This window comes from Opisthorchis viverrini, assembly GCF_000715545.1.
Source record: "Opisthorchis viverrini unplaced genomic scaffold opera_v5_265, whole genome shotgun sequence".
NCBI classification, from domain to species: domain Eukaryota; kingdom Metazoa; phylum Platyhelminthes; class Trematoda; order Opisthorchiida; family Opisthorchiidae; genus Opisthorchis; species Opisthorchis viverrini.
The window spans coordinates 475389-488435 of NW_008751920.1; the positions used below are offsets into that span (position 1 = coordinate 475389).

The window sequence follows — 13047 nt, forward strand, 5'->3', positions numbered from 1 at the left end:
CTGCATGTTGCCGGGCTAGCGTTTGCTGGCTATACAGGTGCCAGGATTCTAATAAAGCTAGTCCGGGGAGCGTAAAATCAGAAGATGTTTGTGGTAGATATTGAAACATGATGGAAGTGTCTTCTTAGTTATCGGCATACTTGGTCTTCATTACCTAGGGTGTTGTGGGCGTGGTCCACTTGTCTTAATTTGGAACCTCTGAACATGCTTCCAATCAATTTCAACTATCTGGGAATTATGGTTATCCCTAGCTCGTTCATGTTTGTGCACAAGGAATTTCTGACTAGTAAGTTATGGCCCTTGTACCTAATAATCCGCTGAAGGTGTGATAGGCTCGTTCGAGCTGGTCTATCCCGATCCGTGGTTGTGGTCGGAACAGAAAAGATCAATGTTTGGCAAGCTTAAAACAGCTCTGAACCAAAAAAAACGCGAATTGGTAATTACCGGTGATGCCCGAAATGCCCGCACAATACCGTGTGTTACCTTGACAGTGTCAGTTTAGATTTTAGCTGTCCAAGCAATGACACGCTTGTGCATCAGTCAATTATACCTCGCGTCTCCAGCATCTCAAGAAGTGTGTGAGTATTTGTTATTTCAACGATAGCCATACAGCCCACCAGACGGACTTCGTCGTGGTGAGATCTAGGTGGTTTCATACAATCTGCATTTCCGTTCTTTTAAAGAAAAACTATGGAACAGAAAAGGGCCAGATTACGTTGTTTCAAGCAATGCCTGCGCTTTGTCTAATAAATCTTCCAAGTCTTCGAATGCAACATCGCCGTTTACAGTTGTCCGGATAAGCATCGCCCGCAATAAAGAAGTGTCCTCCAGTGCTCGACAATGTCAATACATAAGAGGCGTGTACTCTTGGTGTCGCATGGTGGTACTGCTAGTCATCTGGAAACAACTCCACACCGACAGAAGTTTTAGATCATACCCTTCTAAAGAGGCGAAGTTGTCAAGCGTACTGAACTATCCCGCACTCCTATGTCATGCATTGTGGTCTTCAGGAACAATTGGAGTCACTACTGGACTGAACTGATAACCACTGATAAGTTCGTCAAATTGTGGTAATAGTCCGAAGCCATTTCACCGCCTTCGACTCGCCTTCGGTGATCATCACCATCATCATTGGCATTATAAGACCAGCGTTCAATACTGATGCTTGATTGCCGTGAACGATTATCCGCCAAATCCTTCTGGCACACTGCATCTGGCCAGACCATTCCCGAACGCTAACTAGTGTTTTTCGATCAGTTGAACACATCTTTCTCACCCGTGAGTCCCTCACTGAGGTGTGATCAAAGCAATGTCTATCCAAAGAAAAAAGAAAACCGAAGCAGTTGATCTGTTGAAAGACGGCAGTTTGAAAACCCCAGGTCAGACTAACTCTTTCCGCATCACTCCAGGCCCTGTTCGTCCTGAAACGTTAAAGTGTTTCTATTTTATTGGAACACCTCTGATCTTCCGTCCTTTCCCAGAGGAGGCGACTAATCTGTTTATAGCACTCATTGGTATAAGCTTCTTGATTTCATCTGCGAAGATCTTGAATAGCTTTGCCAGTAAAAAAACGTCCACATACCAGGCTAAAGCAGACGGGATTTCGCCCAGAGCAAGTTTTTACCTATCAGTTATTCGCGTTTTGAAATAGCAATACAAATAGCAAAAACCAACCATCATTTATTTCATCGGCTTCGACTCCGTACTGAGAAGCCATGAGGAGTGTGGTGAAATCGGGCCTCCCCTTGGAGTTAGTCAATGTGTTGAGGACGCTACAAGGGTCCGTATTTGTGAGAGAGTCGTCAACCTTTGTTCTATCATGTGGAGACTGACAAGGGTATCCGCTTCCTCGCATGCCGTTTGATTTCGTGTAACGCACCAGTCTTTCGTCGCACGTTATCATTTTCGGTATCAATGTGACACTAATACATTCTGGCGCTAAACTGCCCTAGAACCATGAAGGAAGAAATCTTCAGTAAAGAATGGAAGTAAAGAGGAAGGATAGTGCGAAGAAGCCGTTTCTCCTTAGTGGACAATCAGGAATAATAAGCTCACACTTTTGGACAGCATTGAAAGTAAGTCTGATCATTACGCCGAATTAAGGCACTATCAGCGAAATCGACCCGACACAAAGCCAGCGCACAACGACAGGCGAACTTGAGCTTAGCAGTCCAGCTAGGAAATGACAGCTTGTACGCCACTGATATTCGTTGCTTGCCCTCTCCTGCAGGGTTTCCAACTACGTGCAACCATGATCACATGCGCCACAGCCGTGAAGACGCAAATATGCCGGAGCACTCAGTTTAATTTGAACTGTTTTCACTCCACGTCGTCATGGCTTGGAACGGGAAACAATGCTTTCCTTGGTAGACCGTGGTTGGGCATGTTATATATTCTCCAACACCGCCGCCCACATACTATTCTTTTCTCCGTGTCGGTTAGCTGACGACTTGGATGAACGCTGCCTAGTACGGTTTGACGCCGCTGAAACAAACCTTGGGTTTATGTTTGCGGAGGTCTTGCTACCAGCGGTCATGCTTCAGATGATGTTATTGGGGACATCGTAGAAGCCGGTTTATCGTCACTGGAATGATAGTCAAGGTAAAGTGATAAAGTGAAGCGTTGGAATCATCCTCGATGCCGCTCAATCCATACTCAACCCATCCATCCGTTTAATCCCCATATTCTATGATGAACGAATCTTCCCGTGATCGTTGTTAAACCGAATGGTCCTTTCTTTCTCGTGAAATACTGGATAGAAGTCAATGGCCATGAGGAACTCGCCTAGTTGATTTCGTTCCCTAGGACACTGCACGGATCGCTTACCTATCTACGTCAGCGTCACCTTTCCGTTCCACTCATTTTTCCATTAGTCCCGATTTGACGTTACTGAAGATGCCATGCTTAGATGACTAACTTGTCGTAGAATTGTGTGGCCTCTTGGTATAGAGGAAGGTCTGCCGTAGCTAATAGTTTCCGTTTCACCAAAATCATTTCCTCCAGAAGATTTTATGTCTAAAGCCACTCATTGGGGAATACTCTTCGAATAACCATTCAGCAAGCGCATTTTACAGACACTAGTGGATACTGATTTCTCACGAAGACGACTGCAGCGCGAATTTTCGATCATCCCCTTTGACAAGGCAACCGGTCTGAGTAATTACATCTTCTCAGGCTCGAGGTGGTTAAGGCGTGAACTTACTGACCGGAAGATGCGTGGTTCTAATGCGACGTATCTCCACTGCCATTGTCTAGGATTGGGCAACATGTCAATATCTTGGCCCCCATAATCCGTTCGGGTGGCATGGCAGTTAGGCTTTTGAAGGGGGCTACAGCTGAACGTTTCTTTCTTCGTGATAACTCTCGGGGATAAGACTGGTGACAACCCTTAAGAACCTAACCATAGCTGTGTGATACCAGGTTAGAGTGGGTGCAACGGGGTTCTTCGTTTCTATTTCAAAAAGGGATACAGAAACACCTTGTGAAAACCACTGTGACATCAATCTTGTAGCCATAGTGCTCCAAGTGCTCTCGGGTGCCGGCTTGCGCAGATAATTCGAGTACCAGGGAGATCCAACCTGTAGGTATCAAGCAGCGTTTCACACTGAATGACAAGGCATCAACCACTTTCATCATCTGACACATACGTGAGAGCCGCCACAACTCCCGACTACCGCAGATTTTTCTTGACCACAAAACGGTCTTCGGACATGTTGGTCGTCAAGTATTTGGGTTGTTGTTATCGTTCAAAGTTGTCGCACCTAACTTTCTCCTGTGATTACATACGGATGTGTGACGAGCCCACTTGAGTTCACCACTCCTAGTAGTGTCGGATCAAGCTGTCTCCTATCACTTTTCAGCCTTTTAGTTGTTACATGAGTTTAACCACTAAAACGTCTTGAACTTCACGAAATCAGTACAGGCATTTGCCCTGAATGCGACGTATCATTGACATGTGTTCAGCATGTGTTTGACTCTGTTACTGATATTCATTGGACCATTTTCATACGACTGGGTGTCTGAACGCGGAAATCCTGGAATTATCGAATTAGACCATTATGACCCTAAGAATAATGATAGCATCCCTAGAAGCTTGGTCAACAGATCTGAGAACGTTTGGATGAGGGAACGTCCATGAGATAGTCGTCTATGGAAATAATCCAGTGTTGAACGTAATTACTGTAATTACGTCAACCTCGAGCAACATGGCAGTTGGCACTGCGTAAATGGTGATTGTATGCTGTTCCGTTGCAGATACTCCTTCAAGTTAATCTACTCACATGTTCACTACTTTCACTTTTTTCAAGATCTACCGTACGGTCATTCACAATGTTACCCTCTTTCTGTCACTATCTGGAGCTTTACTTTGCGGATTTTAGATTGTCCAACTTTTGGCCCTAATGTTTGAGTGTAGGCACGATTTCAATGATCATATGGACTCAGTCGTTTGCACGCTGTTAGGTGCATGAACTACGTGGATTCGGCGCATACTAACGCGAAGGCGTTAATCGTTTTGTTGGCAATACGTCGATGGAAACAGTCGTAGTCCCATCAGCCCATTGTTCGATTGGGTAGGGCGGTCAACGACCCTGGATGTGTTCAGGAGTACATGAAAGCCCCGCGCAATATCTTCGTTCATAATAATTACCCCGAGTTTCTCATGACAAGCAGTCAGCGCCTATAGAACTCCGTGGTACTGTATTGTAAGCCCCGAACATGTCTACCCTCTTCTACATTCCAACATCGGGGATGTTTTGCCACTCACCAAGTATTACCTCAAAACACATTCGGCACCACCATCATCGTCATTGACAGCAGCACTGGTGCTCCACTGCCGTTTGTTTGACTACGAAGAAGAAAGAAATGGAGCAGGAAGAGGGACTTAGGGTTAGCCTGCAACACGTATTCTCCAACACTCAGTCAAGCCCAAGGAGGGTCACGTGGATGCCACCCTGGGCGTTAACCTTGTCCTTAGAAAGAGCATCAGTGAATGCAGTAGAGTAAGTTGCGTCCACTTTGGGAAGGAATGCCAGGCTACAGGGGGATAAAGGCATATACTCTGAAGAGAGCATGCTTCCACGGGGTAGATGGTTTCGTTCAGTTTCGAGAGTTCTTCACTTTTAAGGGATAGTATTGTGGCTTTCCCATCAGGTCAACCTGCCTGCACTGGCTTTTTCTAAACCTTCAATGACCTAAGTACTTTGCGTATTCATTTTCGATTAAATAATTTACGTATGCTGCATACCAAGTCAGAATACATTTTGAAAAGCTAAATAAGGCCACCACTTTGGATTCACTGATGAGTCACTCTCAGCCATAGTAACTTTCAGTGATATTCGTGCGTACGGTGTCCGCTTTGTTGGGAGGTTAATCAAGCTGACCTTATCCTTTCTAGGTTCCCGTTCAATGATCTTGTCCGATGGTTGGAGGTGAACAGAACCGTGAAGATGATGTCAGTCCTACCAAGGTAAACGGCCCGACCAAAGATGCTCAAGAAGTTCCCCATACTACCGACTGCACAAACTCTACGTCTGAACCCAACGTTAAACGGGCTCGTCTAGGCTTCGATAATACCAATCAGCCTCATGTTACTACCAACGGCTTCGTCGACAAAGCGTCAGATAAAACGTCTAATGTGGGGTGGCCATTTCGTCCAGACTTGATGCAACTATTCAAGAACTCGTTCGATTGCCGTTTCAAAGATTCCCTACAGCATAACCTCTCATCCTATGTGACCCGATTAAACACGGCTGAAGAGAGCCTGACTGCACTGAAAGCGGAATTCAATGAGATCGCGGAACGTATGGACTGCATTGAAAAGGCGTCAAAGGATTTGAAACAGATCATCATTGAACGGGTTAGTTGGGCTAATGTCATCCGTTTTCTGCAGGATTATCTCACTAAGTTTTCCTAACTACTTCAAAAGGGGCAAGAGATGGTTTATTGTTTCCCCATTATAGTTTCATTTTTATTTTGAATTTCTGTTTGTTTGGATTTCTCTCACTGATGACTAGCATTTCATGTTTAAGTTGATTAATTTGGCGTATCTCCTGAGGTTGGGTTCTTCTCCATTGACACCGGATCATTTCTGTTGATCCACACTTTCGTTGAGTCACATGCCAAGTCAACCACATTACGAACGTGGAAAAGAATTCGAACCTCAGTGTGCTTCTGACGTTAGATCTCCGAGACCAAGTAATCCTCGCACGTGCCTAGTATAAACCAACACCCAAGCCTAGGGGTGAAATCGTACTGTCAACCGAACCCATAGATGCTTGTATTGTCGTTTTAAAAAGTATTGCTCAGCTGTAGCACCCTTTCGGTGCCTAACTGCCATGCCACCCGAAGGTTGCACGAGGACTGGGATACTGCCAGGTTACCCAAGCCTAGACTGGGGAAGTCGAGAGGCGGGGGTCGGGTTCGAGCCACGGACCTTCCGGTCAGTAAATTTGAGCTCTAACTACTTGGGCCATCTCGCCCTGGGCACAAATCCCTAACGCTGGTGGTGTTCGACTAGTTCTTTGAAGTACGAGCCGCGACCACCTTGGGTTTCTTGTTTTCAGCCTCCCTGTGACCACTAGTGTGAGCCGCGTTTATCAGAAGCTTTAGTCGAATAGCGTAAAACCGACCACCTAGGCTATATATCAGAATAGCTTGAGTGGTGAGTAAAGGTTGGTACAGATGCGTCCTCAACATAGCGTGATCAAAATTTCTATCAGTGAAACTGCGATGCCAGTATGGTGACGCAGAGAGAACACAAGTCTGTATTTTTGCAGAAATTACCTTGGCTAAAGCGGTGTGCTGGCACAGTGAGGTACCTCAGTCGTCCGTGAACCTGGTGAGTTCTGTCATTCCATATGAACGCGTGTGTCAGCCACATCGAGTTGCATGTGTATTTATTGTACGTATGTGAAAACACTGGGGTCACATACGGTCATTCCCACTGTCAAGTGGGTCAAGGTTGTACGCATGGTACGTAATGCAGGCGGTTATAGCGTAAATAAAATTGATGGAGTGTACTTTTATTGATCAAACTAAGCGAAATGGTGTAAAGGTTAATTGAGCAAAGTGGAGCCTTTACACCAGTACGACCTCTAAACAATCCGTTTTATCAAGATTTGGCATCATAGCTCATGCCCTGAGGTACCTTGTGAGTCGCTGAAAATCATTGAGTGAACCCGAGAAACGTCACAATATGCCGGTCAATGATACCCGATTGTATTCAAGGTTTGTGTTTACACAATGGATTATCTACCAGCTTCAATAGACTTTCAATACTTTTCCCGCAATCAGCAAACCGACTGCATGGGAGTATCTTGTCCGCTTTGTCGAAATCCATATGCTTGTTTACTGTGGGAACAGTGAAAATGTTAGTTCTATTGTCAAGATCCCCGTTTGCTCTCAGTTTGTTTTCCTATTAAGGTGATGAGACACGAATCCTAGGTATATACGCCTGACTCTACCACTCGTCTGTGGAAACGCCCCGGTGTTTCACTTGTCAATTTTCCAAGGTACTGGGGACTGCTTGTTCATTTGATCTTTATGAACAGTCTAGCTGTTGCCCCTGGTCCTCAGGTGCAGAAATCATGTAAACGGATACTCTTTACAGGGACTCTTGGGTTAGACCAATATCTATCGCGAATGTACTTTGTGTAGGTTCCTTACAGTCGTTCGAAGTGATCTGAACAACGAATTTTTTATCCCGTTTCCAAAGTGAATATAAGTAACGGATACATAGAATCCAACAGTTCGCTCATTACACTCGACACCTATTAAACAGTACTGACTTTAATGAATAACTAACTTGCCCTGCTTGATTGTCTGCAGGTAACCCTCCCCAAACCGACGGCTGGAGTCGGTCAACGACGCACATTGTCTTCTCAGGCACCACGGCTCCCTCCATCCACGCCGGTGACATCAGCAGCTGAAAAGATTGTGAATTCTAATCTAACCAGTCAGCAGCCTGCTGTTGTTTGTCGGAACAGCGTTCTTCCTCCTGCAGCCGTCGCCTCTCCATCCGTGTTTACCAGTTTTCAGTCACCTGTGCATACGGGCCCCGTTCCCAATACTGTGGCCCCCAACATCAGGCCACCCTTACCACTGATTACGACGAGGCCCGCCACCCCTGTCCATCAGAATCCATTTGCAAGAATGCCTCTGAATGTTCGTCCAATGGACACGATTGATCTGACTTCTGAAGGCAGTCCTACTGTAGAGGATACAACTCCACAACCTAAGAAGACCAACGACAGCATACCCACTCTTCCACACACAGTCGGGACAAATCCAGCTCCTCATGCTGCGTTTGCCAATCCCCCTCTTACTCCGCATCCTTGTGAGTGGGATTTTTTTTATTTTCTTCTGATAACTTGTCCACGCAAATTTCCCTCGTCACGTTATATAAGCCTCTACTGAGCATCTGTCTCTTACCTTATCACCAGTTGCCAATCACAATCCGATCACTCCGACCCCGGTTGCACCAGCTAACAATCCTCGAGGCGCTTGGCCTAATGTACCACACATGACGCCCAGTGTGGGCAAAAACCCACGCTTTTCGTCCTTCTCACCCCGACAGATGTCATTCAGAGAGCTGCAGCGGCTTCCTGTCGCTCCATTACCGCCAGTCCCTCTCCAAACAGTCCTTCCCACTCCTGTTCAGCCAATGCCGCAGTTGACAATAGCTGAAGCTGCGGAAGGTATGCACGACCCACGTTTTGTCTTCGTTATTTTTCTTTGTTTTGAACAGATTAGTGAATGTGGCTTCTCCGGTGCAGACAGTATAGTGTTGCTGAACATTTCCTGAAACGAACTAATGTCGTAGGCAAGAGGTTTTTTGCTTCCGAAGTGAGCTGTGCTGGTTTCGGGTTCGTACGTGTTTTCGGCTCATGATGTTTTTCGTGTGATTCATGCGCACTTGCTTCTAATCGACCGCGTTTGTCACTGCCTTGTTCTATATTGTAGGTAGCCGACTTTTGTAATTACTTGGTATATATTGGTTGAGTTAGATTGTCCGCGATCTTCCCAAGGCCTAATCGTTGATAAACAGTAATAGCAAGTTAGACGAGGCATGAAGCTGCGTATACGTGGGTGTGAGAGACATAAACCATGGGGGTATGGTTCTGTGTACGGAACTGCAGTTTCCAACCTGCAAGGGTCCCTTTTGGTATATGGCACAATGTCTTCCTTTTACCTTGATCAGAGCCGGCAAGCTTGAACACAATGTGCGCACCCGTTCACATGTATCATGTACAAATATTCTACTATTTTAGACAAAGTTTCAAGACGCACTGACAAGTCTAGATTCAAAGCTCGCCTGGCCATATATCATAGTCATCCGGGTGCTCCTTACGAGGCATTTGTGCATTTCAACGCACGGGATAGATAAACGGCGTAACTACAACAGCATTCACTACAAACTGAGTGAAGTGGATATCCCGTGGTTTTAACATGAGACGAAAGCGTCTCGCGGAGGCTTGTGTCCGATAACCTGTGACCAGAATTGATCCCAAGGACTTTCCATTTCTGGTTAAATCAACCATAACTTCGCTCATCCGTGTTCATTCGTTTATTCCTGTTTCTCCAATTATCTTACTCTGTACTCGCTTCAAAGGTCATCCGCGCCAACGCGCTAGTTCTCACAGTATGTTTTGAAGTGTAGCTGAAAACAGCGTAAAATGAATCAGAGTTGCAGCTTGGGTTTGGACGCACTCCGCACTTATCTTGTCCAAGTACCAACGGACTTCCATTTCATATTCTCTTCGCATCTAGGTATATGCTTGCAATGGAACGTTGCACATCGTTCGATGGTATTCGAACTGGCAACGGCCTACGAGATTTATAGCTACGCGTCTTCGGAAGTGACTTTGGAAACCCTCTGTACCTGTCTACCCTGGAAAAAGGTGTGTTTTTCTCCTATCGGTCGATTCGCCCCCTTACAAACTTTGAGAAGACTGACCTTCACTTCCGAAGTCGTCAGGGTTATTTTCATTCACTCTCGTTCTGCTCATTTGTCTGTTTCCACTGTCCTTCATAGTGATTTCATAATTTGGTCCATTTTCTGTCCATTGCATTGTCCTGCAAACCCTGTTTTCGTGTTGTCAATTGGATTTGTCATTCTGTCACCGATCCTGCGCAAAACTCCACCGTTTCTGTATAAAGCCATATCTCTATTCTCTCAAACGGGCAAACTGTCTATCGGCTGGCCTTGTTTACACCTCATCAGATTAGGGGGCATCGTCGTGTGATTGTGGGGTTTGGTAGTATTGAATTATTACTAATTATCTGGGCTGCATATCTTCAGTCTGCCCGGTTGTTTAATTTCAAGAATAAACAATAAAGCGGCACTTTTCAGGGATTCCCTGGAACGGTACTACTTCTGAATGTGAGTACATAACGGCTGTTTCGCTCACTGGCTCTGTTGTTTATATCAGACAGTTTTACTTTGGAGAAGCCTCCACTAATCCCGCAACTTATGAGTGCACGCCCGCGTGCAACAGAACGCACCGATCCAGGCAGATTGGCGTTTCAATGATGGCGCCGTCACACAAGGTAGTCAACTGTTTTATTGGAATGACTCAGTATATTTCCTTCACTTTTGGCGGAAATTCTGAGCGTAAAACTAGGTACTAGATACGGACAAGTGATCTCGTTGGTTTGGGTCTGGTTTAACTACCTGAAAGTTCGTGTGTCCTTAGCTGTTTCCTGGTGCTCAGGGACACTTCGTTGGAGGGCCTGATTTCTGTAATCTTTTACCATCCGTCTTGCAGTAGCCAATATAGTACACCTGGGAAGCTGCTGGTGCTTTCACAAGTGTGCATGGAACCGTGTATTTTGAGTTGCAAATCACCAGACAGCCGGTCCATTCTGAACTGTGAGAAAGTTTACGATGAATTGGTTTGTTGCCCTTTAACAAAATCCACTTTTTCAATCACATCTTGACTTTAACTACTTCCCATCTGACTTTACCAACAGGTAGGTGATGTCGCTGCTCTTCCCCTGCCGATGGCATGCACCTTGACGCATGTACAACCGAACAACTTGTATTACTTCATTGTCCGGTCCGTTGACCGATTCCGTCGCTACAGTGCCTGGTCCAATGTCGTTAACGCTTACGTTGGCTGACGGATGCTAACCTCTGCGGTTATGGTGCCATGTTTAGTTGTTTTTCACTGATACGCATTTACCATGTACAGTTGCTGGAGGAAGTCACGTGTCTATCATTCATCCGATTGTATATCAGGGACAGATGAATCTTGCTAACTATCTACAGCAACATATCTTCCGTTGTGAGATGCGTAGATTTTTCCACTTAACGAGATAACGCTTGATTTTTCTTATTTGTATGCTGTTGTACATGCTTGCTGACATTTTTGTGCTCGCCACCGATCACTGAGAGTGTGAAATCTGTCTTTGGTCTCCCTCGTAGGCCTTTGACTGGCCTGTACAGGCCGTACGGAGCAATTCCACCTTTATCGTGTAAACAAAAATCTACTTCACTCGGGGGTAATTCGTAATAAAGTATCTGAAGAAACGAAAGATCACACCCGGCGATCCTTCTTTACCGGGTGGAGAGTTCACGGAATGGGGTTCCTGTGAGATTGTTATGCTAGCTCATGCTGTTTTGACATTATCCCAAGAATTGTAGTCAGACACGTATTGGCGACGGGGATGGTGCCGTGTCAAATTGCGCTCCCACTTTTCATTCCAGTCCAACTGTCACGAGCTGTTATCTCAATCCTGAATTTCAATGTTTGTCGCGATGCAACTGCAATGCGGATGATTGTAGCAGTTGATTCAAGGCTTTCGTTCTGCCAGGATGTGTTATACTGTTAGTCCTACTTTGTAAGTCACAGTTGGGCCAGCCGTTCCATCCCAGTGGAGGACGTATTGGGGGCGAAGATTTCGCTCACATAAGCCAATTCTCAAAACTCACTTGCTACCCGTTCTGTTTCCTTCCTAATGTGTCTTCGGGTCCAGACGCGCGCAATCTATTCCAAAACTAGTGGACTGACAACAGTAATCGTACTGAAAGATTCGGTCGTTTTTTTGGACAAAAATGCGCTTACTTTCCAAGTGCGGTCTTTGAAAGCTAGTCGTTCGTTCTGGTCGCTTTGAGCGATTACAGCGAATGAAAGTTCGAGCTAGCCTAGGTAACACGTCCGATCATAAAGTGTGCCGAAGAAGCATCAAATGGGTGGTGACATTCAAAATAATACTGTGAGGAAATTTTCCGTCCCCGCCAGCCTTCTGCCTTAAACCAGGTAAGCTTTTACTTATGCCATTATTTGAGTAGGCTGTTTGCTGTTTGGATTGATATCTCGACTGGGCACCATACCGTTGACGGTTTAATGCAAAATGCTGTCAGAGGTCTGATTATACGGCAAGGTTGTTTTACTGTTCTGTATGAGCGCTTGAACTCCTTCCGAAGTGGACCAACACGGATGAAGAGTGTACGTATATCTGCCGCAGGCAGTGAGTTGTTATTTACGCATGCCTCGGTCAATGAATGCTTCCAAAAGGTAACCCTGTCCTGCCAATGCGTCCGAATCCCCCCAAACATGGTTTTCTTGATTGACCTTGACAGTGCGTCCATATCGATGTTGTCGAAGTAAATCGTGTGTGTAATCGGGACACTAATGCACAGAAAGTGTGTACCTAACTGGTTTTGATTGGTCAGTCGGTGAAGTGGCTTGGAAGGCATACACTTCGTCACCAATAACGCATATATGTCACTGAAACGAACAAATTAGCCAAGAAAAAACTGGCCACTTCCAGTTTCCGATAACGGTTCACATTCTTCACTCTCTAATGATCTTGGTTGATTCGGGCAGCTCAACTGACGAAGATTCACAGTTTGCTTTGTAGGGTAACTCACAATATGCACTTTTTTGTGCTTCTTTATTTTTACAACGGGTTGATAAGTACCTACACTGTGGATGCATTTCGACTAATGCTAAGACTTGGTGTTCACTGGCTATCTCATCGAGTTCCTGCGGATGTGTTCTTGTCAATACACTTAATTTCCACGGCCCACCCACAGCTTTTAAA

At 45.5% G+C, this 13047-nt stretch overlaps 2 protein-coding genes across 2 annotated transcripts in view; one reads left to right on the forward strand and one right to left on the reverse strand.

Moving 5' to 3' along the window:
- The window catches only part of T265_14788 (hypothetical protein), a gene marked incomplete at both ends in the record, with an annotated part of 9836 nt that extends 3404 nt beyond the window's left edge, over positions 1 to 6432 (reverse strand). The window contains 3 exons of the mRNA XM_009175253.1: positions 3203 to 3387; positions 4786 to 4846; positions 6316 to 6432. Coding sequence (XP_009173517.1) covers positions 3203 to 3387; positions 4786 to 4846; positions 6316 to 6432 — 363 coding nt within the window. The remainder of the gene's footprint in view (positions 1 to 3202; positions 3388 to 4785; positions 4847 to 6315) is intronic.
- Positions 5393 to 11501, forward strand: T265_09228 (hypothetical protein; the record flags this gene model as incomplete). The annotated part of the gene is made up of 5 exons (XM_009175247.1): positions 5393 to 5857; positions 7828 to 8335; positions 8442 to 8696; positions 9769 to 9899; positions 10972 to 11501. 5 exons carry the CDS (start codon positions 5420 to 5422, stop codon positions 11119 to 11121), a joined length of 1482 nt encoding a protein of 493 aa, XP_009173511.1.
- Between the last annotated feature and the right edge of the window lie 1546 nt (positions 11502 to 13047).